Below are 27,229 nucleotides of genomic sequence, written 5' to 3'. Positions count from 1 at the left end.
GATGAGTAATGGCAGTTACTTCTTCTGGACCTTCACTAACTGCAGCATCTTTGAGGAGGGAAGCAGATTTTAAAAAAATATTTTATTTTTTAAAATCAAATGAAAATATAGTGATTGTTACACATTTTATATATATAGTGAAAATACAGTGGTTGTTATACATCGAAGAGAGGGAAATTTAGAGGTAAAGGGCATCAGAAGGAAGATCCCATCAAGTTTTTTTCCTAGTTCTCCTTTTAAAAAATAAAAATAGTTTTCTTAATAGATCGTACTATCTGATATAGTTAAAAAAATGTGAAAGGTTACACATTAAAAAGACTCTGCCACCCCATCTGCCAGCTCTAGCTCTGAGGTCTCCCATCCCCAAGCAGGTAACTATTGTTACTAATGTGTCATGTGTACCTTTTGAGTTTCTATATAAAGCATATACAAGAAAGTATCAATATACATTCTTAATTTGTCCCCTTTTAAAACTAAAAGTAACACATTATATAATTATCCTTTTTTTCACTTTGTATATTCTGGATAGCTTTTTGTATAAAGAAATAGATTCACATTCTTTTATTCTTAAAATTTATTTAATAGCACCATGTATTCCTTTTTTAGTAATGGACAACATGGATAATAACCTGAAATCAATTTTAGTTTTTAGCTTAAATAACATTTAGTACACCTGACTCTTTGGCAGGGACATTTACATATGCTAACTTATTAAAACAATATACTCATATAACAATATATTCACTACATTAAAAATCTAAGGTTCAGACCTTACATAATTTTCCATGTTAAAAATAGGTAAATTTTAAAGCTGATTATCTGAACTCATGTCCTCTGGTTTCAAGGCTAATACTAATCTGCAATCCCCTGCTTAGAAACATTTTATATTGACCAAGTCGTTCTCTTCAGCAGTTTCTTTGTATGATTATGTTATTACTGATTTTCCCATTGCTTGACTTGTTAGTTCAAAAGTCAGTCTTGTTCCGTATATACTGTCTCACTTGGTGAGGAGCTGGGGAGACTCAGACACAGGAAAAGCTTGGCAACACTTGGTTCTCGAAAGCTAGAGTAATTGATTCCCATCACTAGTTCCCTCTTTAGGAGAGATCTTGATTATGGGGCTGATTGAAATGATTTTTAAAATAAATTTCTGTGGTTTACTGTGAGGGGATAAATGGGACTAATGCCATGGGGAGAAAGGAAACCAAGCATGATCGTAAAAGCATATAAGCTATGACAGTTTTTTCCCCGAACAAATTTCTAACCAGGGCCCAGAAAGGAATACACTTGGGCTGTCTACTCAGCAGCAGTTCTGTCTTGCCACCTTGTTTGGGAGCTACTATTCCAAATAACTCATTAGTTTGATGATTCAAATAACCTACTAGGTAGGAGTCTTAAGAATTTTTTTTTTGGCAAAGTTGTCAAGCTGTCAACAAATCATATCAAACTGTTCTATGCACAGTCCTCTCTTGCTCAACCTCCTTTTCATTCCACTCTTTTTGATGCTATAAAAAATGGGGGAGAAGGAAGTTAGACTAAGTATCTTTGGGATTAATCTCCTATTTATCTTTAAATCTGATAGCCCATTCAGGCTCTAGATCTCTCTCTCTCTGGCTATTTCAGGCTACTCAACATTGTCTTTGTTTCCTCCATTCACATAAAGAAAATCAAAAATTAGATACATCTGACATACCATGGACAGCCACAAATATGCAGAACTTGGCAGAGAAGATGCATTTCAAAAACAGTCATTGAATATAGAGGGGACAATTGTCTGATTCTTGGCAGAAAATGGCTGAGGAATAGCCAAATTAAATATATGTCTGCCCTTTAGATTTGAGGTAACTATTCAAGCAAAGCCTACCTCTTGACTCATCTTCCTTCATGAAGATTGACTCTACAGGCCTTCCTTAGCTTCTCTCTATAGGTCTGTGAGTAGAAGAGAGCTCCAGGCACACAGTCTGATCACTAACCCTGCTGTTAGGCAGCCTGTCTTCCTCTTTGAGGATGAGCACTTACAGAATTAGTTTTGACACTGTTGCCAGTGAGCTCTCATGTCTTTCTTTGGGGATTGCTTTGATAATGATGCTAAGAATAAAATCAGGGACTCATCAGAGTGAAAGATGAGTGCATACATTGTATATGGACACTGATTTTCATCTGGCATCTGTGAATACTTTTCTATAATAGCATTCATCATTCTAGATTGCTTTTTGGTCACTCTTTTTTTCTTTTAGGATGAAATTTAGCTTTTCTAGAAGCCAGAGGATATACTAAAAATAAATAAAATCACAAAGATCAAACTACCATAGAAAGATGCTAATAACAGTTAAATGCATCATTTTCTGAGGAATATAAGCCCCAATGAGACACTGAATAAAAAGCGCTATGTTAATGTTTTCTGAACTTGGATTGAGATTTTTTATTACCTATTAAAACCCTATGGGATACATCACAGGATTTTTTTTTTTCATGGTAAGATGTATCATGACTAAGAAAATATTTAAGGAATGATTGGGCCAGTAAATGAAAAGCTCTTGGGGTTACTCAGCCAATATTTAAAAGGCTTCTACAGAAAGCCTTTCTTTCTACTGAAAATGAAAGAGCCTTAGGTTATAGCTTGTAGAATTATATGAAGACTGTTAAAAATTAGGGTACCTTTGTTTATAAACCTGTGTTGATAAATTTATAACATAAATAAATTTTAATATATATATAAATTATAAATTTATAGCAAGGAAGGGGGATGTGTTGGGTACTGTGAAAATTTTTAAAAATATGTGATATAATCTTTGTTCTTGAAAAACCTCTAATTCATTTGGGCAGACAAAACTGAAACAAAGAAAATTGTCAAGGCCCAGATAATAAGACAGAGAAGTTCAGAGTAAAGGGAGATAAATGGGGCCATAATGGTTCTCAGCCATGTTCTTTTCCTTCAAGATCCCTCTGGAGGAATCTGGAAAGCAGAGAACCAGATGATACTGGTTTTTTATCTTAAAGAAGAGATACTCGGGTGATTTTGCTATGTGTTGTTTCTACCATCCCTTCCTGCATCTGACCAGGGTGAAAGGGAAACTGCGAGTAGGAAATATGTAGCAAATGTCCTCTGGTTTCAAGGATACACAGCAGGGAGCAAAACCAAAGCAAGCAGAGGTTTGGTCACTTTGGATGGAAAGGTGATGGTGGGGTAGATAGGTAAGGGATTGATAGATATTATGCGTGACCTGTTAAAAATAGTGCTTAGGAATGGGTCATACAGCAGAGAGGTAGGAGAATACATTCTTGGACCAGGAGGTTATGAAATTTTTTAGTTGGAAGGAACTTTGTAATTCTAACCTCCTTGTTATACAGGTAAGAAATTGAAGATTCAAGTAAGTTAATTGTTTTATCCAGAATAGTTTTATGTCAGAGCTAGCCAGCAAGCTAGTATATACTCCCAACTTGTTGTGATAAAGACCTAAACAAGGTTGGTATTTGTGAATATAATCATGAAAATCCAGATAAAATACACGTTTCAGAAAAAAAAAATTGACGATCTCAATAACTTTTTTTTTTTAAAGAATGAAGAAGTAACAGGCTTCTTACCATTTACATATTTAGGATTCCTTCAGAAAGCTTTAAACATCTTTCTAAACTTGAACCTGTCCTAAAGTAAACTTTTCCTAGAAGAAAATTGATATGTGCCTTCAATAGTATCTTACAAGTGACTTCGCTTTTTCTAATTACTATTGTATTATAGTATTATTAATCTCCTATTTTGAGACTTCAAAACTGGTTTGTTTTTTTTTTTTTTTGCCCAATAAAATATACTGACATGTTTTAATTCTCATCTAAGAAAGGACCAATAATTAATTTTATGTTTTTCAGGTAGCTAAGCAAGACAAGAATCTCATAAAACCTCTTTATGACCGATACAGGATTATCAAGCAAATCTTGTCAACACCTTCCCTTATTCCAACAATTGTAAGTCAGGATGCTTGCTTTAACTAGAAACAATTACTTGTGCTTCTTATAGTTTAGGTAGGGAGGCAGCTCTCTGACAGTTACAAATAAGCCTTCTTGGCAGTATATACTGCTAACAAGGCCAGTTGTTATTTCAAAAAGTAGAAATGTGGTCTCCATTAAGCCTAATATTATTAACTTAAGAGTGGTTGATAATTAAAATTACTATGAAAGAGGAATTTATAGCAATTGCATTTTTGAAGCAAGTTTTAACAATTGCTTTCATTTCTTGAACAAATGATGAATTTCAACTTGGCATTTTCTAATTTGCAACACAGCTAGACCAAACAGAGCCTTTCTATTCTGTGTGTTAATTTTTCTTCTTGAATAAGAAAACTGACTACACGTTCCTTGATATAATGCATCATTTGTTTTTGATACCATTTGACCATCATTATGTAAGATATAAGATTTATTTCAATAGAAAATATGGCTACTGAAATTGAGTTAGACTATTTTTAATAAAGATGACTTATGGGAGTACAGAACTAGAAAAGCACCACAAATGCTACTCCATTAATATTCAATAGTCACTTGCTCAAGATATCAATATAAAAAGGAATAAATATTGACAAATACACATTTAAGTATACTTGACTACATTATACTTTAATGATTTTAAAGACAAAGATAATAGTGAGTCATAGTCTCTAAAATTTTTCCATTGAGGAAGCATGATTTAAAACGATTATGATTTTCAGATTTCCTTGCAAGGAAATCTTTTGGTTGTGATGATGTTAAGGAATAACGCCATTTTGCTTTGGCCTTCCTAGAGCTCATCCCTGAATTTGTCAGTTTTCCAATATGCTCTGTATCTGAATGTGGTCCACCCAGAACCTGATTTGGGGTATTTCTGGATAACAAAAGGTGTCTAAAGTCCCTCTCATTCTAACCCATGTAACTACTTACCCATGTAACCAGAAGGTCTGGGTGAAAGGGAGGAGCGAGTAGGCAGTGCAGCCCAGGTTGGACCATATCTTCTTTGGGCCTTTTTTTGGCCCAGAAGAGATGAACTTGCTGAGCATTTTAGCACAGCATTGGTGCCTTTTCACTCAATAACTTCTGCAAGATTTTTGATGTAATTGAGAAAGAGGTCCTTTTGGTTTCTTTCTTCTGGTTTTTCGGTAGACACAGGGTTCGCCTACTGTTTTCATGGTGTCTATTTATGGTTCCTCTTCCTGTTTTTGATGCAAGAGACACTTAGCATTTTGTGACTTTATTTAACTCTGCTTGTGATAAGCAGGAGGAAGAAGACTCTGATGAAGACTGTCCCCAGGGAAGCCAACAACCTTCTTTGCCAGCTCCAGTGTCTCACCTTCCTGTTGGCGACCACCTCACCTTCTCTGAGACTGAGCCTGTTACGGTCCTGCTTCCAGATGAAAAAAAAGAAATCAAACCACCAGCCCTATCCATGTCCAATTTACATGAGGCCACTATGTGAGTGTGAATCCTAAGTATGGAGTTTCTTTTCAACTTTTCATCTGGGATACCTTATATGCGTATACAAAGTTCACAAGAGCTATTAGATTCCCTAAAAAATGTGAAACAACGATTGCCTAAAAGCATAATCTGGTTTTTCTCTTGACTGGAGAATACCATACATATGGAGATACCATAAATGCTAATTTCCTACAGTTGCACATCTTTTCAGCAGGGTCTGACATCAGTCTAATTCTTGGCAATGTGTGAAGCAGAGATGGCTTTTGAACATGCTGGACCAAAAAGAATTGGGATCTCATGGGGGTCAACGTTTGTCAGGACCTTTATCCTAGTCTGTCTACTCCTTTAGATAAAATGGTTCTCCAGCCTGGGAATCCCCTTGGCCATAAGTAAATAAGCTGCCCTTAAGGTTCCTAATGGCCTCTCAGGAGCTATTTGTATTTTCATTAGTATTATCATTGTTGTTATCATTATCGTTATTCAGTAGGTGGCATTCCTCTTGATCATTTGGCCTTCTTTTGTTTGTATATTATAGGCCAGACTATGAGATTTCCGTTAACATGTAATACTGTAGTGTGGTGAGTATATACTTCAAGATAGGGATGGAATCCCAAAAATATATGAGGTGGGACTAAGGACTAAGTTCTAAATTGGGATTTTAGTGTGCTTATAGAATTAGCTGATACCTCAGTTTCAGCTGTGACGTAACGTTTGGAAGCAGAAAATCAGTCTTCCTCTCTTTTTTCCCTGTATCTTTCTCTCCTTCTTTCCCTTCATTTATTTATTGTTGGGATTTTTTTTTTTTTTTTTTTTTTTTAGAAAATGCCAATATATAACAGGGAGTTCAAAGTATTGTAACCATGCACAAATTTCCTAGATAAAAATTCCTGTTTTAAAATCACATGACTTTTCTCTTGTCCTAGTAGAATGAAGTGAGTTGAATTACAGTATAATTCTAGCTTTATTTTGAATAAGGGCTATTTCATTCCCAAGGGTTTTGACGTTTTCCCCATACTCTACCTTAAGGGTAGACTTTTCTTTAAATTCTCGTCCTCTTGTGCCTCTTATGTCTTTTCTATCACCAAATACTGATGAGTATTCTTTCAAAATGTCTTTTTCTCCTTATCCACTCATATGGTTATTACTGTCGCCACATTTTATAGTGGACTCCATTGGCTTGCCTTCTGTCTGTCCTTTCTCTTCTCTGATGATATTGTTTTTAATCCTCTGCTTACGTGCTTCCCTATGATCAGGTTCTACATGTACTATATTTATTTAAAAGATACTCTTTTAGGCAGAACGGTTCTGTATCATAATATGATTTGCTGAATAGATAAATCTTCTTATGATGTCTCAATTATGCCAGAGCTCAGTAATGGCAAATGTATATTTTGCTTGATATAGGCCTGTACTTCTTGACCATCTCCGAGAAACTAGGGCTGACAAGAAGAGACTTCGGAAAGCCTTAAGAGACTTTGAAGAACAGTTTTTTAAACAAACGGGAAGGTAAGTGTGAGCAGAGATTTTTTTTTAAGCTAATATTTCCTAGAGAACTATTGTTAAGAATGAGCTGCAGTTTTTGGCAATAAGAGTGACTTTATATAAAATAGAAATAATTTACACAGTGATTTAGACTCAAGATCTGTCTAATGCAGCATTGTAGTAGTGCCATTATTAGGTATGTTTTATGGGAGGCTGTAGCTATGAAATATGTCTGATGAAATAAGACATTAGGCTTTAAAAAGTAAAGGATGAAATCCCAAAATCCCTAACTATTGAATTTATCTAAACTTTTAAAAAATCTATTTGAGGGGCGCCTGGGTGGCTCAGTGGGTTAAAGCCTCTGCCTTCAGCTCAGGTCATGATCCTGGGGTCCTGGGTTCAAGCCCCACATCAGGATTTCTTCTTGGCAGGGAGCCTGCTTCCTCTTCTCTCTCTGTCTGCCTCTCTGCCTACTTGTGATCTTTGTCTGTCAAATAAATAAATAAAATCTTTAAAAAAAAATCTCTTTGATTTTTCAACCCATAACTTCCTTGTTCTGCGTTATTTAGTTTTGCAGGTTATTCCCTATTTCATTAAATAATTCTTCTTTTGTTTCAAATGTCTTTTAAACTTAAGGATCTGCCCTTAGCTATTTATTTTCAAATCAGAAGTTCATAGCTATTCTTTCTATCCCTAACATAAATGTTTAGTTATGTCCTCTCTTTGTCTATTTTTCTTTGTCAACCTAGGTCTCATTAGGCATTCTATTAGTTTTCTCTAAATTTTGGTGTATTGTCAGTGTATAATAATTTTTATATGTATGTAATCATATATGTGTGTATATGTATGTATACATACATGTATGTGTATATTAATTATACATTAATATATAATTTTATGTAACAATTAATATATATTATATAATTAACATATAGTATATATAATCATATATATGTATGTGTATATATATAAAATCATAAGATTCAGGATTATTGATTTACTTCTAGAAGAGAAAGAGACAAATCATTTAGCTATCCTGAGCCTGTTTCCATGGTTGTAAGATGAAATGACTGGGCTTCCTGGAATACTTTGGGACACTATAGTTATTCTATGGAATGTCAGTATTAAAAATAATAAAGTATAACTTTCCCAAAGTTACAAAGTTATTAAGGTGGGAGAGGTGGGAGTCACTGGTACACTGGCCCCTCAGTATTCCTCTCCATCTAAGTATCTGCCCGTCCTGAATTCCTTTCATGTCAGCAGACTAAGGTTCGACCTGATGGACAGGGACTATTTTCTAAGGCACCTTGAAAGCTTGATCTACTCACCTCTTAGCAGCTTTTCCATGTCAGTCCTCCAGAGCTGTAGGATAGGACTTGACCTATTAAGTCAGAAACGTTCTGTGTTCAGCAAATACAGATGTATCCCACTTTGATATCTACCTGGAATCTTCCTTTTCCAGTTGATTGCTACAAGTCCAAGTTATTTACCCTTCCGCTGATGTTAACTAATCTAGTGAAAAATGTTATGTGGATATTAAATTTAGAACATAAAACATAATTTCTTGTTTTCTTTTTCCATTTCCATTTTTTCCCTTTTTGGAGTTTCCATACAGCTTTTACATTTACCTTTTTTAACCTGTATGTATGCAGGAGTCCAAAGAGTTTGAGACTACCCCAGTGTGCTAGTATAGTCCTGCCTAATGGAGCTTCAGTGGTACTTGGCATACCTTTTGAAGTTAGTGATGTTCTATGTATAGTATTCTACTGCACCTTTCAGTCTTAACCCTACTTCAGATATGCCTGTGTTTGACTGAGGTTGTATGCCCTCTTGTGGTGTATACTTAAAGTAAATGCCAAAGTGGTGGTGTATCACAATTAAAATCAAGGTGTTGAATGGTTAGGAAACACGGATCTTAATCTTGTTATCCTAAGAAATTTTATTAGGAAGGCCTAATCCTGTCCATAAGGTAAAATGCAAATGGATTACAAAAAATTTTAAGTCACTGTAAATGTTCTTGGTAATATTTGCCAAGCAAGAGGAATAATCATGTAGATATGACATTAATAGTTATAAGTCAGGAACTGTACCAAGAACATTAGCATGTTTTTCATAATGGGAAAAATGCTTCAGGAAATATGTTGCAAAATTTTTCATTCTGGCCAATACACTCTTGCTTATTAGCCAAAATGGAATATGCAGGACCAGGGAAAATTAGCATGATGTGTTACTAGTGTTTTCTGATAAATTAGACCATTTCTTTACTTAGATATGTTTATATAAATTAAGGTGGCATTTAGAGGCTCTGTTAAAAGTTTGGTCCATAATACAGAATGGAGGCAAAGGGATTCTATTAAATAAGTTAGACAATATTGAAGAGAAACCCTGTCTACAGATATATGTATTGTTCTGAGTTCCATACTAGAAATTTAAGGGCAGCATATAGTGGTGCATCACAAGTAGATAACTCCATTCTTAGGAAGTCTTTATAGATTCACACTTTTTTTAAATTTATGAGAGATAGATCTTTTATCAGTACTAGAAAAATAGAAGGGAGTATAGGTAAAATATTATAAATGCTTGCTATTTACCTACGTTCGGCCACACTAATACTAGTATTTGTGTTTATATTCAGTAGCAACTGTGGTGTTTCATCTGTTTTCCACCCCTGTATTTCAAAGTCATGAGTGAAAATGTTCTAAAAGCAATAGGTAATCTTAGCAACCAAGGAAACAAGAGCCTTCTAAGATCCTGAAGTAATTACTACTAGATAACATATCCTGGCAACATATTTTTGTGGAAAGGAAATGGTTTTAACTCCAGATGTTACCCAAACATTCTTCAAAGTAATTGGCAAGAACATATAGTAGTTAGAATGTGTATTCATAAAATATGCATTGTCCGATATCCAGCCTTAGAATTAGTGTGCAAAGAGAAGCACTACAATTCAGACTCATATAAATTCAATCCATGAACATCTCACTGATTCTATTACACATTAGTAGAGATAGGTATTATAATTAAAAGAAAACTTGGAAATATTTCACGTTTATAAGGTAACCATTGAGCTTTTTTCCCCCCATCACTACAAATTTATAAATTATTTCACTTAATTTATGCAGTTTTTAGGTTGAATTTTTAACAACTCTCATTGTAAGGGCTGAACATTCTTCAGTGGCATGAACTGTGGTATGAGTAATAGGAGAATAACTAGACTAAGAATGCCTTGAGAGTTCTGATTTGTAGGTTTTTTTTTTTGTTTTTTTTTTTTTTTTTCCTTTTAACTTGCTCCATTGTTGTATGTCTATGCAGTGGACCATATATTTGCAAAACACCCATGACATTCAAGTTTTCAAAGGGTACTATTATACAAAAACCTAATGACGCATGGAGGAGGGAGTGAGTGAAGGTGGAAGGGAAGGTAAAAAAGACATGATGCAAAACCAAGTGGAAACTTCTACTCTGTACTTTCTCATGTAAAAATTATAAAAGGATTTTTAATGACTTGATTTATTATGTGCTAATAGACAGTATTTTCTGTTTTGCAGAAGTCCACAAAAGGAAGATAGGATACCAATGGCAGATGAGTACTATGAATACAAGCACATAAAAGCCAAACTGAGACTATTGGAAGTCCTCATCAGCAAGCAAGATATAGCCAAAACAATCTGAGGTTCAGGAAATGTTTGTGCTCACTTTCAACCAAGATAAGGTCAAGTTTATTTTTCTCTGCCACTCTTGCTAAGTAGTTTTGATATATTGAAAATTGAAGCACTTTAGTGGTAGTATTAGTTATTTTTAGGAAGAGATGATAAGTGTAACTATCAATGAGGAAGAAGGATTTAAATGGGGGGAATATAACAACTAACAGTATAATTGGAAAAAAATTTCAGCCTCCTCCATGCTGAGCAGAAAATGCACAGTCAGTATAATTATTTCAAAAAACATCTTAATTTTTTTTAATCAAATCTAAGTAATACTTGTCCAATGGGCCACTTATTAGGGAAAGTCTATTTAGTGTCCAGTGTTTGGAAAAGAGCAAAGAGCATGATTTTTAAAAAATCAGTAAGAGGAGGAGAAGAAACTCTTCTTTTTTATGTAGGAAGGAATACAGCTAGTAAGAATGTAATTTATTTGAAACTTCTAATAGATTTTTAAATGATAAAAAAATCTACCTTGCCCTTAAGTCCACTAGGCTATTCAGTAAAGCATACTAGAATGTGTCACTGCTACTTTTTTATTTCTATATAAAAATAGCACATTATTTTATCTGTTATTTGAAATTTTACATTTCTGGTTACCAAAGTTCATTCTGATAGCATGTACTTTGTGAATTATCTTTGTCTATAATTGACAGATGTTTATATTAAAATATTGTATTAAAATTTGAAAATAGGTATTTTGGATAGATCTGTGGTCTGCAGTATATAATCTAATGTGATCATAGTTATGACTGCTAATCTCTTTGTTTACTATAAGAGTATATAACTATTTTTCCATTGGGAGTATGCATTTTTCTTAATGTTCCACGGTCTATATATACTTTGTAAAGTCACAAAGCTTTCTCATGAGTTGTAGGTATTCTTCGTTCTGTACAAAATGAAAGGTTTGGAAATTGTTAAGACACCTTGGAAAAGAAGCCAGAAGGTTTTATTTGCTTCATCAACTTTACTGCATATAGTTTTGTGTTATTTTGTACTAAAACACACATTTATTATTTTTGCCTTTGTAAAAATAAGTAAAAGGTCAACATTTTCTCTCTTGTACCCAACCATGTTTGTATTTCTGTTATCTGTAATGTTTAAGCATGATGTTGAACAAATTCACATTTTCATATAGTTGGGATGGGAAGAATACTGACTTTCAAAGAAGCAGAGTATTTCAGAGGCTTATTGTTTTCTCTGTATTTACCTGATATTTTATAACTTTTATGAATCAGAATGATGTCCTTCATAAATTTGTTTAATTGAAGTCATCTACTTGTAACAGGACAGATACACAACTATTTGAAGTTTACAAACTACATCTTTGATAAGGGAAATGGTTTCATGACATGTATACAATTGCTATTAAAATGTAACTATATATTCTATATGATTGTAAATATTTTATACAATACAAATAAAATATTTTTCTATTATATTTATTATGTTGAAACACAATAGTTGTTTCCTGTTAGCTAAATATAAATAACATAAATAACACTGTCAAACAACAAGTTGGAAGTGCTGACAATTCTAGGCTTCAGGATTTAACTCATGCTGCAATTACACCCTTTCATGCGGTTTGGAGTTATCCCAATATTTGTTCAGTAGATTAAAATGAATGCATATTTAAACACCATTTATAAGCCGTTATTCTGTATTTTGCTAAAGCAGTTTATATAATTGTTTTGTTATGTTTGGCATAAAGGAAAATAAAAACATTGCAGCATCTAGGCAATAAAGTGTCAGAGGAGAACTTTCATCATTGAAAGTAATGGGAAGGGCAGGGGATAGGAAACACTAAAACGGCTCTGGATGAAATTTGAAAAATGGCAATTTGCTTTTGGTGATAGCGGCATGTGCATGCTTCAGTGGAAAACATCTGGTGATGAAAATGGACAACAGAGGATCAATGCTCTTAGGGGAAGAAGAGGGACTGGGTAAGAAAAGAAAAGTGGGCATTAACGTCCAACACTGATATTACAGGTTTTGCAGCTGGGATCTTTCTTTGCATTTGCAGTAGACAAACTCATGAGCTGATGACCAGTGATTTCTGCTACAGTGCCCAGAGAAAGATCCACAGGGTCAGTGTAAATGACTTCTAAAATGACATCCTGGGCGTGGTGGTAAACCAGCACCCCATCTTCTTCTGTGCAGGTCAAAAATTTATTATCCTTGGAATTTAGTTGAGGAAGGCGTTGCTTACAAAATTCATCTCCTGGTGATCCCACAGGGGCAATAACAAGAATCACATAATGATAAGCAGTGTACATACAGTAGAAGTCCCCAAAGTATAAGTTAGTATTGGGGTTAAAAAGTTTTTCTGCTGCAATCTCAAACCTGTATCTTCCATAAGGTGAATCCTGGGGTGGTTTCCCAGTATTGAATTCAGTGCTGCAGCTGAAGAAGATGCCTTCTAATTTACCACTGATTGGAGAGCCGTGGCTACCACTGTTATCTTTGACAGATGGTTGCATAGCATTCCCATGATGTTCTCTGCAAGAGAAAAGACATGGTCACTTCTTGATCTAATAGTAGTAAAGCTATTGATTTACATGTAGATTTGACTGGTGATAGGACCAAAAGTCTGAATGTTCATCTTGCTATAAGATCAAACAGAATCCATCTTTTGACCTACTTTACTTTTTGTATTTTAATGCAAGGATGTTCTTCTACAAACCTTGGAGTTCCTTACATAATAAATTTCCTGGCCAGAGAAACCTATTGGGTTTCAGAAGTGGCTCTCTGAAGAGAAACTGGACTTAGTGTATTGGTTAAAAAATTGAATGTTTCTTTAAAGTATGCCAGAATTTAGTCCCAATATGAGTGCTATTTGTGTATATACATTGGCACAAAAGAGTCTTGTTTTGTTTTATGTTTGTGTGTTTTTCCTAGGTATGTTTTACCAATCAGGTCCCCTTTCTTGTATTTTTCTTACATCAGAGATGGTTATTTTCCCTTTACCATCTCCCCAGATCTATTCTCCATCCTTCTTGCCTTCCACTGTGGGTTGGTTCCCCTTTGTCCTTTGGTTCCTTCCATTTCAGTTCTGTTTATGGGAGGAACCATCAGATCTAGGGGAGGATGAAGTAAAGCCTTGAGTATGCTGTCTTCTACTTCCTCCATTCTTCAGAGCCTTGTAGTTCTGGTGTGGCTGGATTTGTATGTATTATATGTCTCTACTTCTCCTAGTGGGTGTCTTCTATTCCCCTTCCCAAGAGTAGTAAAACCTTTCAATTCTTGATAGTTCCTGGTTGCTTTAGCATCTCTTATTAGTTGCCTTTAACTCTGTCTATAACTTTATAAATGGTGCTTTAGTCAAATTTCCTCCAGAACTCCCACTAAATGTCCCCTTCTTGCTGGGTCTTTGACCAGCATGACTTGGAATGAAAATTACAACCTACCACATAGGCATGAGAAGGTTCTCCCAGTTGCATGCTTCTAAAAGAGTCTGTGGGTCAGTGAGGTATGCCCAGGGTCCCTCCTACCTTTAGAATAGCAATGAGTCTCAAATTCTAGTGCCTAAGAACTACCAAAGAAGCTTATTAAAAATGCAGATTCAACGGAATACAAAGCAACTCACACATTAGAAGACACTGGATAAATAAGAGATGTATGAATATTCTGGATTAGACCCCATATTTTTATTCTTTTTTTTTCCCATATTTTATTCTTACTCTTCCTCCTTTCCTCCTGATGTTCCAAAATTCTTTCCCGTATCATTTTCTTTATTTTTTCAAAAATTTCTTTTAGAAAATACAATGGTCCAAAATCTTTGGGATGCAGCAAAAGAGGTTCTATGGTGGAAGTTTATACAGGTCTACCTCGAGAAGCAAGAAAAAATCTCAAACAATCTTACTTTACTAAGTAAGCAAGCTAGAAAAAGAACAAAACCCAAACCCAGCAAAGGAATAATAAAGATCAGAGTAGAAATAAATGATATAGAAACTAAAATAAAAACCGAACAGATCAATGAAACCAGGAGCTGGTTCTTTGAAAAGATCACAAAATTGATAAAACTCTAGCTAGGTCCATTAAAAAAAAAAAAAAAAAAAGGAGCGAGAGAGAGAGAGGACCCAAATGCACAAAATTGCTAATGAAGGAGGAGAAATAACAACCAACACTACAGAAATACAAATAACTGTAACAGATCCTGAATGCCAATAAATTGGATAACTTGGAAGAAACGGATAAATTCCTGGAAACCTATAATCTACCAAAACTAAAGCAGGAAGAAATAGAAAATTTGAACAGATCAATTGCCAGCAATGAAATTGAATTGGTAATCAAAAAAACTCTCAAAAACCAAAAGTCCAGGACCAGACAGCTTCACAGGCAAATTCTAGTAAACATTTAGAGAAGAGTTAATACCCATTCTTAAACTATTACAAAAAATACAAGAGGAAGGAAAACTTATAAATTCATTCTATGAGGCCAGTATCACTCTGATACCAAAAACAGATAAAGACACCATGAAAAAAGAGAATTACAACATCACTCATGAATATAGATGCAAAAATCCTCAACAAAATATTGGCAAACCAATAATACATTAAAAAAGCATACACCAGAATAAATGAAACAAGATGGGATTGGGAGGGAGACAAACCATAAATGACTCTTAATCTCACAAAACAAACTGGGGGTTGCTGGGGGGAGGTGGGATTGGGAGAGGGGGAGGGGGCTATGGACATTGGGGAGGGTAAGTGCTATCGTGAGTGCTGTGAAGTGTGTAAACCTGGCGATTCACAGACCTGTACCCCTGGGGATAAAAATACATTATATGTTTATTAAAAAAAAAAAAAATTTGGAAGGGGAGGCGAACCATAAGAGACTATGGACTCTGAAAAACAACCTGAGGGTTTTGAAGGGTCAGGGGTGGGAGGTTGGGGGAACAGGTGGTGGGTAATGGGGAGGGCACGTTTTGCATGGAGCACTGGGTGTTGTGCAAAAAGAATGAATACTGTTACGCTGAAAAAATAAATAAAATGGGAAAAAAAAAAAAGCATACACCACAATCAAATGGCATTTATTTCCAAGACGCAAGGGTAGTTTAACATTCACAAAACAATCTACATGATACAGCAATAAGAGAAAGGATAAGAACCATATGATCATTTCAATAGATGTAGAAAAAACATCTGACAAAGCACAATATCCATACATGATAAAACCATCAACAAAGTAGATTTAGAGGAAACATACATACCTCAACATAACAAAGATCTAATATGAAAAACCCACATACAACATCATATTCAATGGGCAAAATCTTGGAGTTTTCCCCTAAGGTCAAGAACAAGACAGGGACGTCCACTCTCACCACTTTTATTCAACATAATACTAGATATCCTACCCACAGCAATCAACATAAAGAAAGAAAATGTATCTGAATTGGTAAGGAAGAAGTAAAATTCTCACTGTATGCAGATGACATGTTACTGTATATAGAAACCCTAAAGACCACCAAAAAACTACTAGAACAAATGAATTCAGTAAAGTCACAAGATACAAAGTCAAGGTACAGAAATCCATTTTGTTCCTATATACTAATAATGAAGCAGCAGAAAAAGAAGTTAAGAAAACAATCCCATTTACAAATACACGAAAACCAATAAAATATCTAGGTATAAACTCAGCCAAAAAGGTGAAAGACCTGTACTCCAAAAACTATAAGACAATGATGAAAAAAATTCAAGATGACATAAAGAAATAGATATTCCATGCTTATGAGTTGGAAGAAGAAATACTGTAAAAATGTCTATACTACCCAAAGTAATCTACACATTTCATGCAATCCCTATCAAAATAGCAATAGCATTTGTTACAGAACTAGAACAAACAATCTCAAAATTTGCATGGAATCACAAAAGACCTTGAATAGCCAAAGCAATCTTGGAAAAGAAAAACAAAGCTGGAGGTATCACAGTTCAAGATTTCAAGTTATATTACAAAGCAGTAGTAGTTAAAACAGTTGGTACTGGCACAAAAATAGACATGAAGATCAATGGAACAGAATTGAAAACCCAGAAATAAACCCACAATTATATGGGTTAATCTTATTTTTGACAAAGGAAGAAAGAATATCCAAGGAGAAAAAGGTAGTCTCTTCAACAAATGGTGCTGAGAAACTACATGCAAAAGAATGAAACTGGGCCACTTTCTTACACCATACAAAAAAGTAAACTCAAAATGGACTGAAGACCTAAATGTGAGATTTGAAACCATAAAAATCCTAGAAGAGAGCACAGGCAGTAATTTCTCTCCTATCAGCCATAGAAACATTTTTCTAGATATGTCTACTGAGGCAACAGAAACAAAAGCAAAAATAAAGTTTTGGGACCACATCAAAATAAAATCTTCTGCTCAGTGAAGGGAACAATCAACAAAATGAACAGGCAACCTATGAAATGGGAAAAAATATTTGCAAATGACATTATCTGATTAGTATTATCTGATGAGTATCCAAAATATATAAATAACTTCTGTAACTCAACACCAAAACCCCCAAATAATCCAATTAAAAATGAGCAGAAGAAATGAACAAACATTTCTCCAAAGAAGCATCAGATGGCCAACAAACACATGAAAAGATGCTCAACATCGCTAATCAAATAAATGCAAATCAAAACAACAATAAGATATTACCTCATACCTGTCACAATGACTAAAATCAACAACACAAGAAACAAGTGTTGGCAAGGATGTAGAAAAAGGAACCCTCTTGCACTTTTGGTGGAATTGCAAACTCGTATAGCCACTGTAGAAAACAGTACGGAAGCTCCTCAAAAAATAAAATAGATCTACCCTATGATCCAGGGATTTCACTACTAGATATTTACCCAAGCAATACAAAACCCTAATTCAAAGGAATACAAGCACCCCTGTTTATTGCAGTATTATTTATAATCACTTAATTATGGAAGCAGCTCAAGTGTCCATTGACAGATGAATGGATAAAGATGATGTGATATATATACATATATATATATATATATTTCAGCCAAAGAAAAGCATGAAATCTTACTATTTGAAACAACATGAATAAAGTTAGAGTATAATACTTAGTGAAATAAGTCAGTCAGAGAAAGACAAATACCATATGATTTCATTCATATGTGGAATTTAAGAAACAAATGAGCAAAGGAAAAAAAGAAAGAGACAAACTAAGAAGCAGACTCTTAACTATTGAGAACAGACTGATGGCTACCAGAGGGGAGGCTGGTGGGGTGACAGAAGAAATAGGGGGTGGGGACTGAAGAGTACACTTCTCATGATGAATAAAAAAAATAGACAAAAAAACCCCTTTTACTCATTCTTTTACAGTAGATACGCTGGTGACAAATTCCCCTTAATCTTCCTTCATCTGAGAATGTCTTGATTTCCTTTTATTCTTTTTTTTTTTTAAGATTTTATTTATTTATTTGACAGAGGGAGAGAGAGATCACAAGTAGGCAGAGAAGCAGGTAAAGAGATAGAGGGGAAAGCAGGTTCCCCGCCAAGCGGAGAGCCCGATGCGGGGCTCAATCCCAGGACCCTGAGATCATGACCTGAGCCGAAGGCAGAGGCTTTAACCGAGCCACCCAGGTGCCCCTTCCTTTTATTCTTGAAGGATAATTTCACTAGATCCAGGATTCTGGGTTGACAGTTCTCTTTCAGAACTTAAAAATATTGTGTGGCTTCTTTCTGCCTGATATGGTTTCTAATGATGATGTGATTGAAAGACACCATAGATGAGGTATGGTGTTTTTCAGGATTTGCTTCTCTTCAATTTTCAGGAATTTATGACGTGTCTGGGCATGGATTTCTTTGTGTTTGTCCTGTTTAGGATTTACTTAGCTTCTTTAATCTTTATATTTATATCCTTTGCCAAATTTGGGAACATTTCAGCTATTTTTACTTTGAATATTTTATTAGCTCCACCATTTCCTCCTTTCTGACTCCAATGACATTAGTATTAGATATTAGATCTGCTATAGCCCTACATGTCTGTGAAGTTGTGCTCTTTTTTTCCCCAGTCAATTTTCTATTACTCAGTTTGGGTAATTTCTTTTTTTTTTTTTTGGGTGGGGAGGAGCAGAGGGAAAGGGAAAGAGAATCTGAAGCAAGCTCCATGCTCAGCCTGAGCTGAAATGACCTGAGCTGAAATCAAGAGTCAGATGCTAACCAACAGCCACCCAGGAGGCCCAGTTTGAGTAATTTCTATTGTTCTATCTTCAAGTTTATGGTTTCTTTCCTTTGTCCTCTTCATTTTTTTGTTGAGTCTATCCACTGAGTTTTTTTTCCTTCTAGTAGTTTTTCAGTTCTATGATATTTAATTCTTTATATCTTCTATTTTTGTTTCAAGTATATTTGTAATTGCTTATTGAAAAATTTTTACAGTGGCTGTTTGAAATCCTTGTCAGATAGTGCTAAGATTCTGTGTTATGGCATTAATATCTGTTGATCATTTTTTCTCACTCACAATTTTTCTGATTCTTGGAATCATGAGTGGATTTCAATAGTATCTTGGACATTCAGGGTATTATGTTATGAAGCTGAGTCTTATTTAAATCAGTACTTTAGCAGGCTTCTTTTGACTATGTATCAGCGGAAGAATATCACTTCATTGCTGTTAGGGGAGAAAAGACCAGGATTCACAGTCAGCCTCAAAGACAGGGGGATGACTACTGGGTGAAGTTAAGAGTTAAGGTTCTCACTAGGCTTCTGCTAATACTATCTAGCTCGGTACTGCTCCTTATGTGGCTTTCAATGACACTGCAGAGGCAATCCATATTCCTAGGCTGCAGTGAAAAGTCCTGGTTTTCATTAGGCGATCTGCGATACCACCCCAGTAGGGAGGTTGACAGGTACCACATTGCCACTGGTGGGAGAGTATAAGTTCAGCTTCCCCATTCAGCTCTCTCTCACACCACCCCAGCAGGGGTTGGAGGAGGAGGAGAGGGTGCTTCCTTATAGATGGTAGAAGGTGGAAATCTGGGTTTCCTACTTGACTCGGCTGGTGAGGCTGGGAAAATGTTTGGTTTTTATTTGTTTGTTTGTTTGTTTAATCCCTGACGGTATTTGGCTGAAGTAGAGCAATTATTGTCTAAAAGATTTTTATTTTCAAGACTATCCCTTTGCTGGTCATTTGGATAAATAGAGCAAATTTTCTCAGGGTATTTTTCTTAGTTTGTACCCATTAGCATTTTGGGGTTCTTGGCTTCTTCAGAAATCAGTCAAGACTATAAGAGCTAAAAAGAAAACTCAGGGAACTCATCACTGTATTGTCCCTTGAGTCCCATGGTCCCTAACTGACTTATCTTCTAGCTTTCAGTCTTCTTCCACCTTCCAGATTCTTACATTTCTTTTATATATGCAATCTGAGTTTTTAGTTATACTTAATGGGAAAAATAGGGAGAAATGTTTCTACTCCATCTTGTCCTGGGTCACAATTCTTACCCTTGTTACAGCTACATTCTCATTAACAAAGACAAAACATTGATATGATATGTGTCCAGCATGCATATACAAGTTCAATTAATGAAACAATAATAGCAGAAAATATAGAGACAGGAAATAAAGAAATATTCACTTAGAAATTTATCTCTAGAGAAAGAGATCAAAATGAACTTAATCCATATGGATTGAGTCAGAACTGACCAAACACTTTTTCATAATTTGTAATAATTTGGAAAGTCTGTAGCCCCTTAAGTGAAAGTTTCATTTCTATTCAAGCATTTTATGACATTTTAAATGGATTCTGATAAAGGATGTGGGTCCTGATTAGAATTTGTTACCTAAAAAGGAAAATCAAGGTCGTTAAAGCTAATGTCTACTATTTTTTCAAAATAAAGTATTTTTAAAAAGCAATGCTGAAGAACTGTACCCACCACTTGGGAAGTATATTTATTTATATATACTGCATGAAGATATAACTTACATGGATTTTATAACTGTCATGGAAACTCCAACAAAGGTAAATTTCCTTGTTAGTAAAAACATCATTCATACTGGTACACTGGAGTCAATTATACAATATACACAATGACTTTTTCCAGGCAGTTTTTATCATTTCTTTTCTTCTTAGAATTTTTGAAAACAGATGATGCCAATTTTAGTTTTGAAGGACCTGAGAATAGTCTAGTTTCCACCCAAAGGGCAGAGAAAATCAGGGAAATACTGACCTCCAGTGGCCACCTAAAATAGACATTGGCAATATTCTAAGAATCTAAACCTTGTACCAAAGATGTATTATATTGATGTACTTCTTATTTAAAAAAAAAAAAAAAAGGGCAATAGATATTTTTGTTTTCAAATTTTATGTTTAAAGAAAACCTTTATTGTTTAATACATATGATCATTCCCACTCACAACTGACAGATACATTAATTTGTGTTACATCTGTTTGTACTATTTAAATTAGGTTAAGGGCATCCCGCCATGAAATACATATATAGACTCAAGGGTAAATAACTTATCAGATAAAAGAATTATGGATTAAACTCTGTGTTTATAAGATATTAAACCTTATGGTTTTCAGTATCAAAACGTAGGGGAAAAAAAAAACATGATATTGCAAAGTATTTCATTTGATGAAATCAGATGCCTAAGTTCACCTCTCTCGGATTCCAGCTTGGAGCTGATTAAATCTAAAACCATGATCTTTACTTAAGAAAACTAGAGAAGGAAGAAACAAATAACAGCAAAGCTTCCTAATTTTTTTTGTTATAATCCTTACAATTTAAAATTTAAAGTAAGACCAAGGCTGTTAAAATGATAAATTACCGAGATTACTGTGTAAAAGTTTTAGAACCTATATAGCATTTATCATTTTAAAAACCTTAATCTTAGTCTTTAAAAAAAATACATCTCTCTATTTACTGTCCTAAAATTTTCATCTGCAAATACAAAAGGATTATTGTATTAAAACTACCAGAAGCATGGATTTCTTTTCAATTCTTGGAAACTGCTTCCCAGTGTAAACACAGGCTATCTTCAAAATATTAACTGAACACTAGAATTCAAAAGTAAACAAAACACACTGTCCTCATGAATAATTAATCCAAGATAATGGCTAAGAGATCTCCACTTAAGACTGAAGCCTGAAAAATCCCAACTGGTTCACCATATTTCATGAAAGTCACCTCCTCCTCTCCACCCATTTTCAATATCTTAAAGCAATCCACAAGAAAAGAATATTTAGCTGAGTTATTGGGTAGCAGAGGAGTTTGTCATGTATGGCCATCAGTCTAAACCCTAGAGGCTTAAGATCTTCTACTCAAATAGACAGGAACTGTCACTACAAATAATTACAGACAGGAATGTAAGTAAAGTGAAAAAAAATCCCATAATCTGATTTTTCCTACTAATTATTCTCAGAAATAAAAGGGTATAACCATTTTGAAAAGAAGACAAAAATTGCTATTTCACAGAACTAGACTCAAGGGAAACCTGAGCCTAGAGCTTGGAATGGCATTTAGTAAAGCAAATCACTGTATATATTTTTATCCTTACCGAATATAGTCAAAATATTCTTTGTGTTGGTTACGATAAAAAACAGTAAATTTAAGCATCCGTCCTGCAATCACTTCAGCCTTCTCCAATAGCTGTGTTAGATGAACTTTTGAATAGTCTGAAAATAACAAAAAAATTCTCTCACTAAAAATATATTACAAAGTTATCAACTACATGTTTAATAAATTAGAAATTATTAAAATTTACCTTTAGGAAATTTAACTTAGTGAAAAGGAAATTACATTGGAAAAAAAATACATTGTCTTTGGCACATTTTTCATTCTACAAAAAATGTATTTCTTATGGTTTATAGGTTTTTTTTAGGATACCCATGCATTTGTTTCACTCTTTGAAATGAAAGATTCTGAAACAAAAATGTTAAAGAATAAAGTAATATCAGTTGGCACCATACTAGCTTTTCTCGAACCAACTGATAAATCAAATAAAAGAAACTTCTAACCTGCAATCAGTAGCAAATTGAATTTAAAATGGTAGCAATAATAATGTTCATTTAATTTACTCTTTAAATCTGTGAGGTTGGTGAGGTAGATTAAATATGACCATTTTATTGATGCAGAAATTGAGGCTTGTCACAGTTTGATTTGCCAAATGTTCATATAGCTAGAGACTAGGTCTCCGGTTTTTAGTTGATGGTTTTCAGGTACACAAGACACTTGAAAATCTAAAACTTCTCTCCAAGTAATTTGATACTTTCACCAACTTTTTGTTTTGAAAATTGAGGACTGTTGTCAAAATCCTCTACACCAAAATCTAAACAAAAATTTTTGTCTATTAATATTGTAAGACCTTCCAAATAAAAGCAACCTAGTTGAAGTGCTCATGACAGCAGAGTTTGTTTATTAACTGCTTCATTGGCTCACATTTATTTAGATTAGAACATAATGCAGAAGGCATCATGCAAAATTAGATGATCAGGTTAAAAGATCAAAAAGACTATTCTTCCTTTCAAAGAACTCACAGTCTAAATTTACAAATAAATATACATAGCTAAACATATAGACAACTGTGACTTATAGGGTAAGCACAGAGTTGTATCTTAACATAGACTAGACTAGAAGTAGATTAGTTGGTGGCATTCTATTTTATTTTATATCAATATTTTTCACAGTACATAGTATACAGTATGTGCTCAATAAATGTGTAATGAATTACTGTACAGATTAAGGGACAATTTATACAAAAATCTTCCTCAAAATTTACAGATTAAACATTATTGATAAAGTTTAAGTAAAAGTCTCTGAATTATTTTGATAATCTGAAACAATAAGCTTTAAAAAGCTAAGTTCCCTTTATATTTTCTCATGGGAATTAAAAATACAAAACAATTTACAGAAAACTATTGTGGCACATTTAAATGCTGGAGTTTTATTATTCACCGAATAACATTCTTAGTAGAATTATGAGATGTAGTTATGTAAAAGAGCAACAGGGTGATCACTCTAAATGAAAGAAGACAAAGACACATAAAAATAAAACATGTACTCATATGGCTAAACGGATTATAAAACAGAGTGAATGTATATGCATCTATACACAGGTATTTCTGAACTGGAAATGACAAAGGTCTTCCTTAAGCTAAAGAAGAAATAATATTTCACACTTTTTCCTAATGTCAAATGGGGATTTTAGCAGGGAAAGTATAGTTCTTTTAACTGGACAAATACTATGACTCTATTTAGTGCAGTCCTATGGAAAATAGCATGTATTAAAACAATATCAAAAAAGGCTGTGTCTCTTATTTATGTGTCTGTCTTAGATTAAGCTTTGCTGGTGGGGTACATGAAAGTAAATGGAAAGAAATGCAGTTAAGAAAAAAAAAATGATGTAGACTCCAAAGAAATTTGTTTCAGGAAAAAACTGAGGGGATATATTAACACCAATATAATACATCAAATATAGGTAAAAGTTATATCATTGAGAATTCTTTATTCACTACAAATGTTACTATTAATACAATATAAAAATCAGCTGTTTCATTACTGATAACTAAACTATGATTATATTTCATCTAGTCCAAAACATATTTTTTTCACATTTAGCTTCTCTGACATGAGTCCAACAATAACTGTGTTAAGAAAACACTATTTCATAGTTTAACTGACAGTATTAAATGGTGGATCTTATAATTGGTATCTTACATAGGAAGAAATATGGTACCAGAGAGAGACTATTTTCCTTGCTCTCAAAGATTGAAATCCTTAGCAATCAAGGATGTTATAATCATTAGCAACTTCTCCACACATAAAAAGGGTTGAAGATAAAGTCAAAATAACATAGAATTAAAATTTCATCCATTTAACATATCCACAGGAAAAGTTTTACACTGAGTTTGAGATTAAGAAACAACATAAGATAGTGAGATAAAGCAGTTACTAAGTATATACTGAGTCTAAAATAATGCAGGTGTGACGTTATGGGGAGAAAAAAAGCCTGGTTTATCTGAAGGATGCCTCAGATGGGGAAAGTTGCTAAGGAACCTACAATAGTTGAGGCAAATTGGTTTTAAGACTTTTTCTTCAAGTTCCTTTATGTTGAAAAAAACACTTAGCTGTTCTCTGTAAGTTTTTAGAGGAAACAATTGCCTATACAAAGAAGAAATAAAGCCCCATTCTAACAGACAAGGAGAGAATGACAGATATATTCAGGTAAAGATATCTCTGTATCACTTCAACACCTATTTAAGTGCTCACCAAATATTTCTTTCTTAAATGAATGAATAAACAGATAAATGAATGATATGAATGGTAACATTTCCAATCTAATGGAATATTAAAGTACAGTTAAAAATCAAAGGGGATGGGGCTCTCCACATTAGATATCTCAATGCCAAATGGCTATGAGGTACTTTCTAATGAAGCAAAGACATACACACACACACACAAACACACACACACACACACACACACGCATGTGCACAACACTAGTTTAGTTATAGATTTTCAGCACTTGAGTGAAAAATCCAGTAATGTTTCTGCTAGTTAGAGTCATTAAGATCTGTATCCATTTCCCTAAGTTAGAGAAAGAGGTTCCTGATTTCTTTGTTTAAATATCTGTTAAAAAATTTTTTTTAAGATTTGACAGAGAGAGAGAGTGCACAGGCAGGGGTAGCAGCAGGCAGAGGGAGAGGGAGAAGGCGGTTCCCTGCTTAACAGGGAGCCAGAGATGCTGGGCTTGATCCCAAAATTCTGGGATCATGACCTGAGTCGAAGGCATCCACTTAACTGACTGAGCCAACCAGGTGCTTCCAATATCTGAAAATTTAAAAAAGAAAAAAAAAGTTCTCTCTCCCAAAATGAAGCTCAAAATATGTTTTAGTGTATTTTCAAACTGAACCAATTTTCATTTGCAAAGTTTTTACCCTGAAAAATCAAACAATGCAACAAAGAATTGATTTAATGCCATTACTCAGCTTTTGCTGAGAATCTAAATTCACTCCAACCATACAGCACTTTGTTCTATTACACAATGCTATTGTCAATGTAAAAATAACCCAATGGAATTCATATCACCTTATGATTAAAACATATTTTCCTGTAATTAGCTTTTAAGGAACTATTAAATATTTTTCTGTATTTGTACCTAGTTCTCTTACCTGCTGTGCAGAATTCTATAATTTCACTCCATTCAGACACAACATAATCACCATCAACCTGTTTTGAGGCAGTCTGCACTGCTACTGTATATTCAGTTCTCGGGCTCAAAAACCAGTGTCCACGGACAGTCATGGGCAAAGGAACAGCTTTTGCCACCAATTTAGTTGGAACATCCTAAGACAGAAAGAAAAACAGGAAAGAAGGAAGGGTGTAGGGAGGGAGGGTAGGAAGAAATAATTTAGCAGTATAACCTGAATCAACTGTAAACAATGTGGAGGAACTTATTAAATTCCTCGCTAATGATAGAATTTTCCTCTTTAAAGATATTTAACAATTATTATAGTCAAATCTTTATTCTCCAGATATAAAAAAATGGTCCAATTTGATCAAAAGACATGCCCAAGGTCATACAGCTAGTTAATGACATTAATGTATTTAGATTCTTGTTTTCCTGATTCTTGTTCTTCTCTGTACAGTCTTTACATATGCTCCTTAAAATGCAATATTCTAATATCAAATAAAACAAAACAAAACCTCCAAAAACCCAGAAACATGACAAATAAAGTTCAATGATTTTCTATTTTAAAATATATTTAATTTATACTATCCATTAATTTTACCACAGTAGCCCATTACTAAATATTTTATATGTGAAGGGAGAAAACATTTTAAAATAACTATTTTAAGATAAATGAGTTTTATATACAAAAGGGGTAAGATCTGCTTCAGTTGTACTCAAGTATGGAGTTTATGTGTCACAGAAATGTTTAGGTATTTCCAAACAATGATTAATAAGGTTATTAAACTTGCTAGCTGAATATTTACTACATTTCTTAAGACATGGTTTTTTAAGTGTGGATGAGTAAAAGGGGGTTAAATCTTGACCTAATCATCACGTAACATTAAGTATTTCATAGCTATTTCAAGGAAATATTTTAAAACTGCCTCAAGAAGGCAAATGCCAGCAAAGAAAATACCCATAACCAGAAGGCATAATCGAAATTAGAACATGGTTAGAATAACGATTTATCAATCTTGTTCTCTCACACTTATCTGTACATATAATCCTTACTTATTGTTAGTGTGTATAACTGCACATTTGGTAAAAGACATAATTTCCAGAAACGATAAGGCAACTCTTCCAAAATAATTGCCAAGTTAAATTTAGTATTAGTATAAAAAAAAAGGACCAGTTTTCATCAGTGAAAATATTGAAACACAAGAAAGAATACTGAATATCTATTATCCTCTCTGTACTACCTCTGATGTGTATGTTGAGAGATATGTATCAGCAAAGATATGTGATAAGTAGACTGTTATAAGAATAATACCAAAGAGGTGTTAACAGGTCTAAGACATATAAAGGTTAATTTTCATTCTCAAATCATAAAATAAAATTGACTACATAAAGCAATGTTCAGCCCTAAAATATTTTGTAAATACCTTAAAGTTTATAAAGCTCTATCACATTCCTCTCTCAGCAGTTATTAT

The 27,229-nt window shown here is 34.0% G+C and overlaps 2 protein-coding genes across 6 annotated transcripts in view; one reads left to right on the top strand and one right to left on the bottom strand.

Moving 5' to 3' along the window:
• The window catches only part of FAM13C (family with sequence similarity 13 member C), a 154,211-nt gene extending 142,145 nt beyond the window's left edge, over positions 1-12,066 (top strand). For 3 of the 5 annotated variants that reach the window (XM_046027092.1, XM_046027090.1, XM_046027088.1), the window contains 4 exons: positions 3,868-3,963; positions 5,243-5,439; positions 6,847-6,948; positions 10,473-12,066. In XM_046027092.1, the coding sequence (XP_045883048.1) occupies positions 3,868-3,963; positions 5,243-5,439; positions 6,847-6,948; positions 10,473-10,596 (519 nt within the window). In that variant the 3' untranslated portion in view covers positions 10,597-12,066. The remainder of the gene's footprint in view (positions 1-3,867; positions 3,964-5,242; positions 5,440-6,846; positions 6,949-10,472) is intronic. The other 2 variants (XM_046027091.1, XM_046027089.1) reach the window with 1 other exon arrangement.
• Positions 12,052-27,229, bottom strand: part of PHYHIPL (phytanoyl-CoA 2-hydroxylase interacting protein like) — a 94,876-nt gene continuing 79,698 nt past the window's right edge. The window contains exons 3-5 of the mRNA XM_046027093.1: positions 25,738-25,912; positions 22,125-22,242; positions 12,052-13,124 (exon numbers count right to left, since the gene is read on the bottom strand). Of these exons, the coding sequence (XP_045883049.1) occupies positions 12,590-13,124; positions 22,125-22,242; positions 25,738-25,912 (828 nt within the window). The 3' untranslated portion in view covers positions 12,052-12,589. The remainder of the gene's footprint in view (positions 13,125-22,124; positions 22,243-25,737; positions 25,913-27,229) is intronic.

Source organism: Meles meles, chromosome 13, assembly GCF_922984935.1.
Source record: "Meles meles chromosome 13, mMelMel3.1 paternal haplotype, whole genome shotgun sequence".
In the NCBI taxonomy this organism is placed as follows: Eukaryota; Metazoa; Chordata; class Mammalia; order Carnivora; family Mustelidae; genus Meles; species Meles meles.
This window is presented reverse-complemented; position numbering and strand designations above follow the sequence as displayed.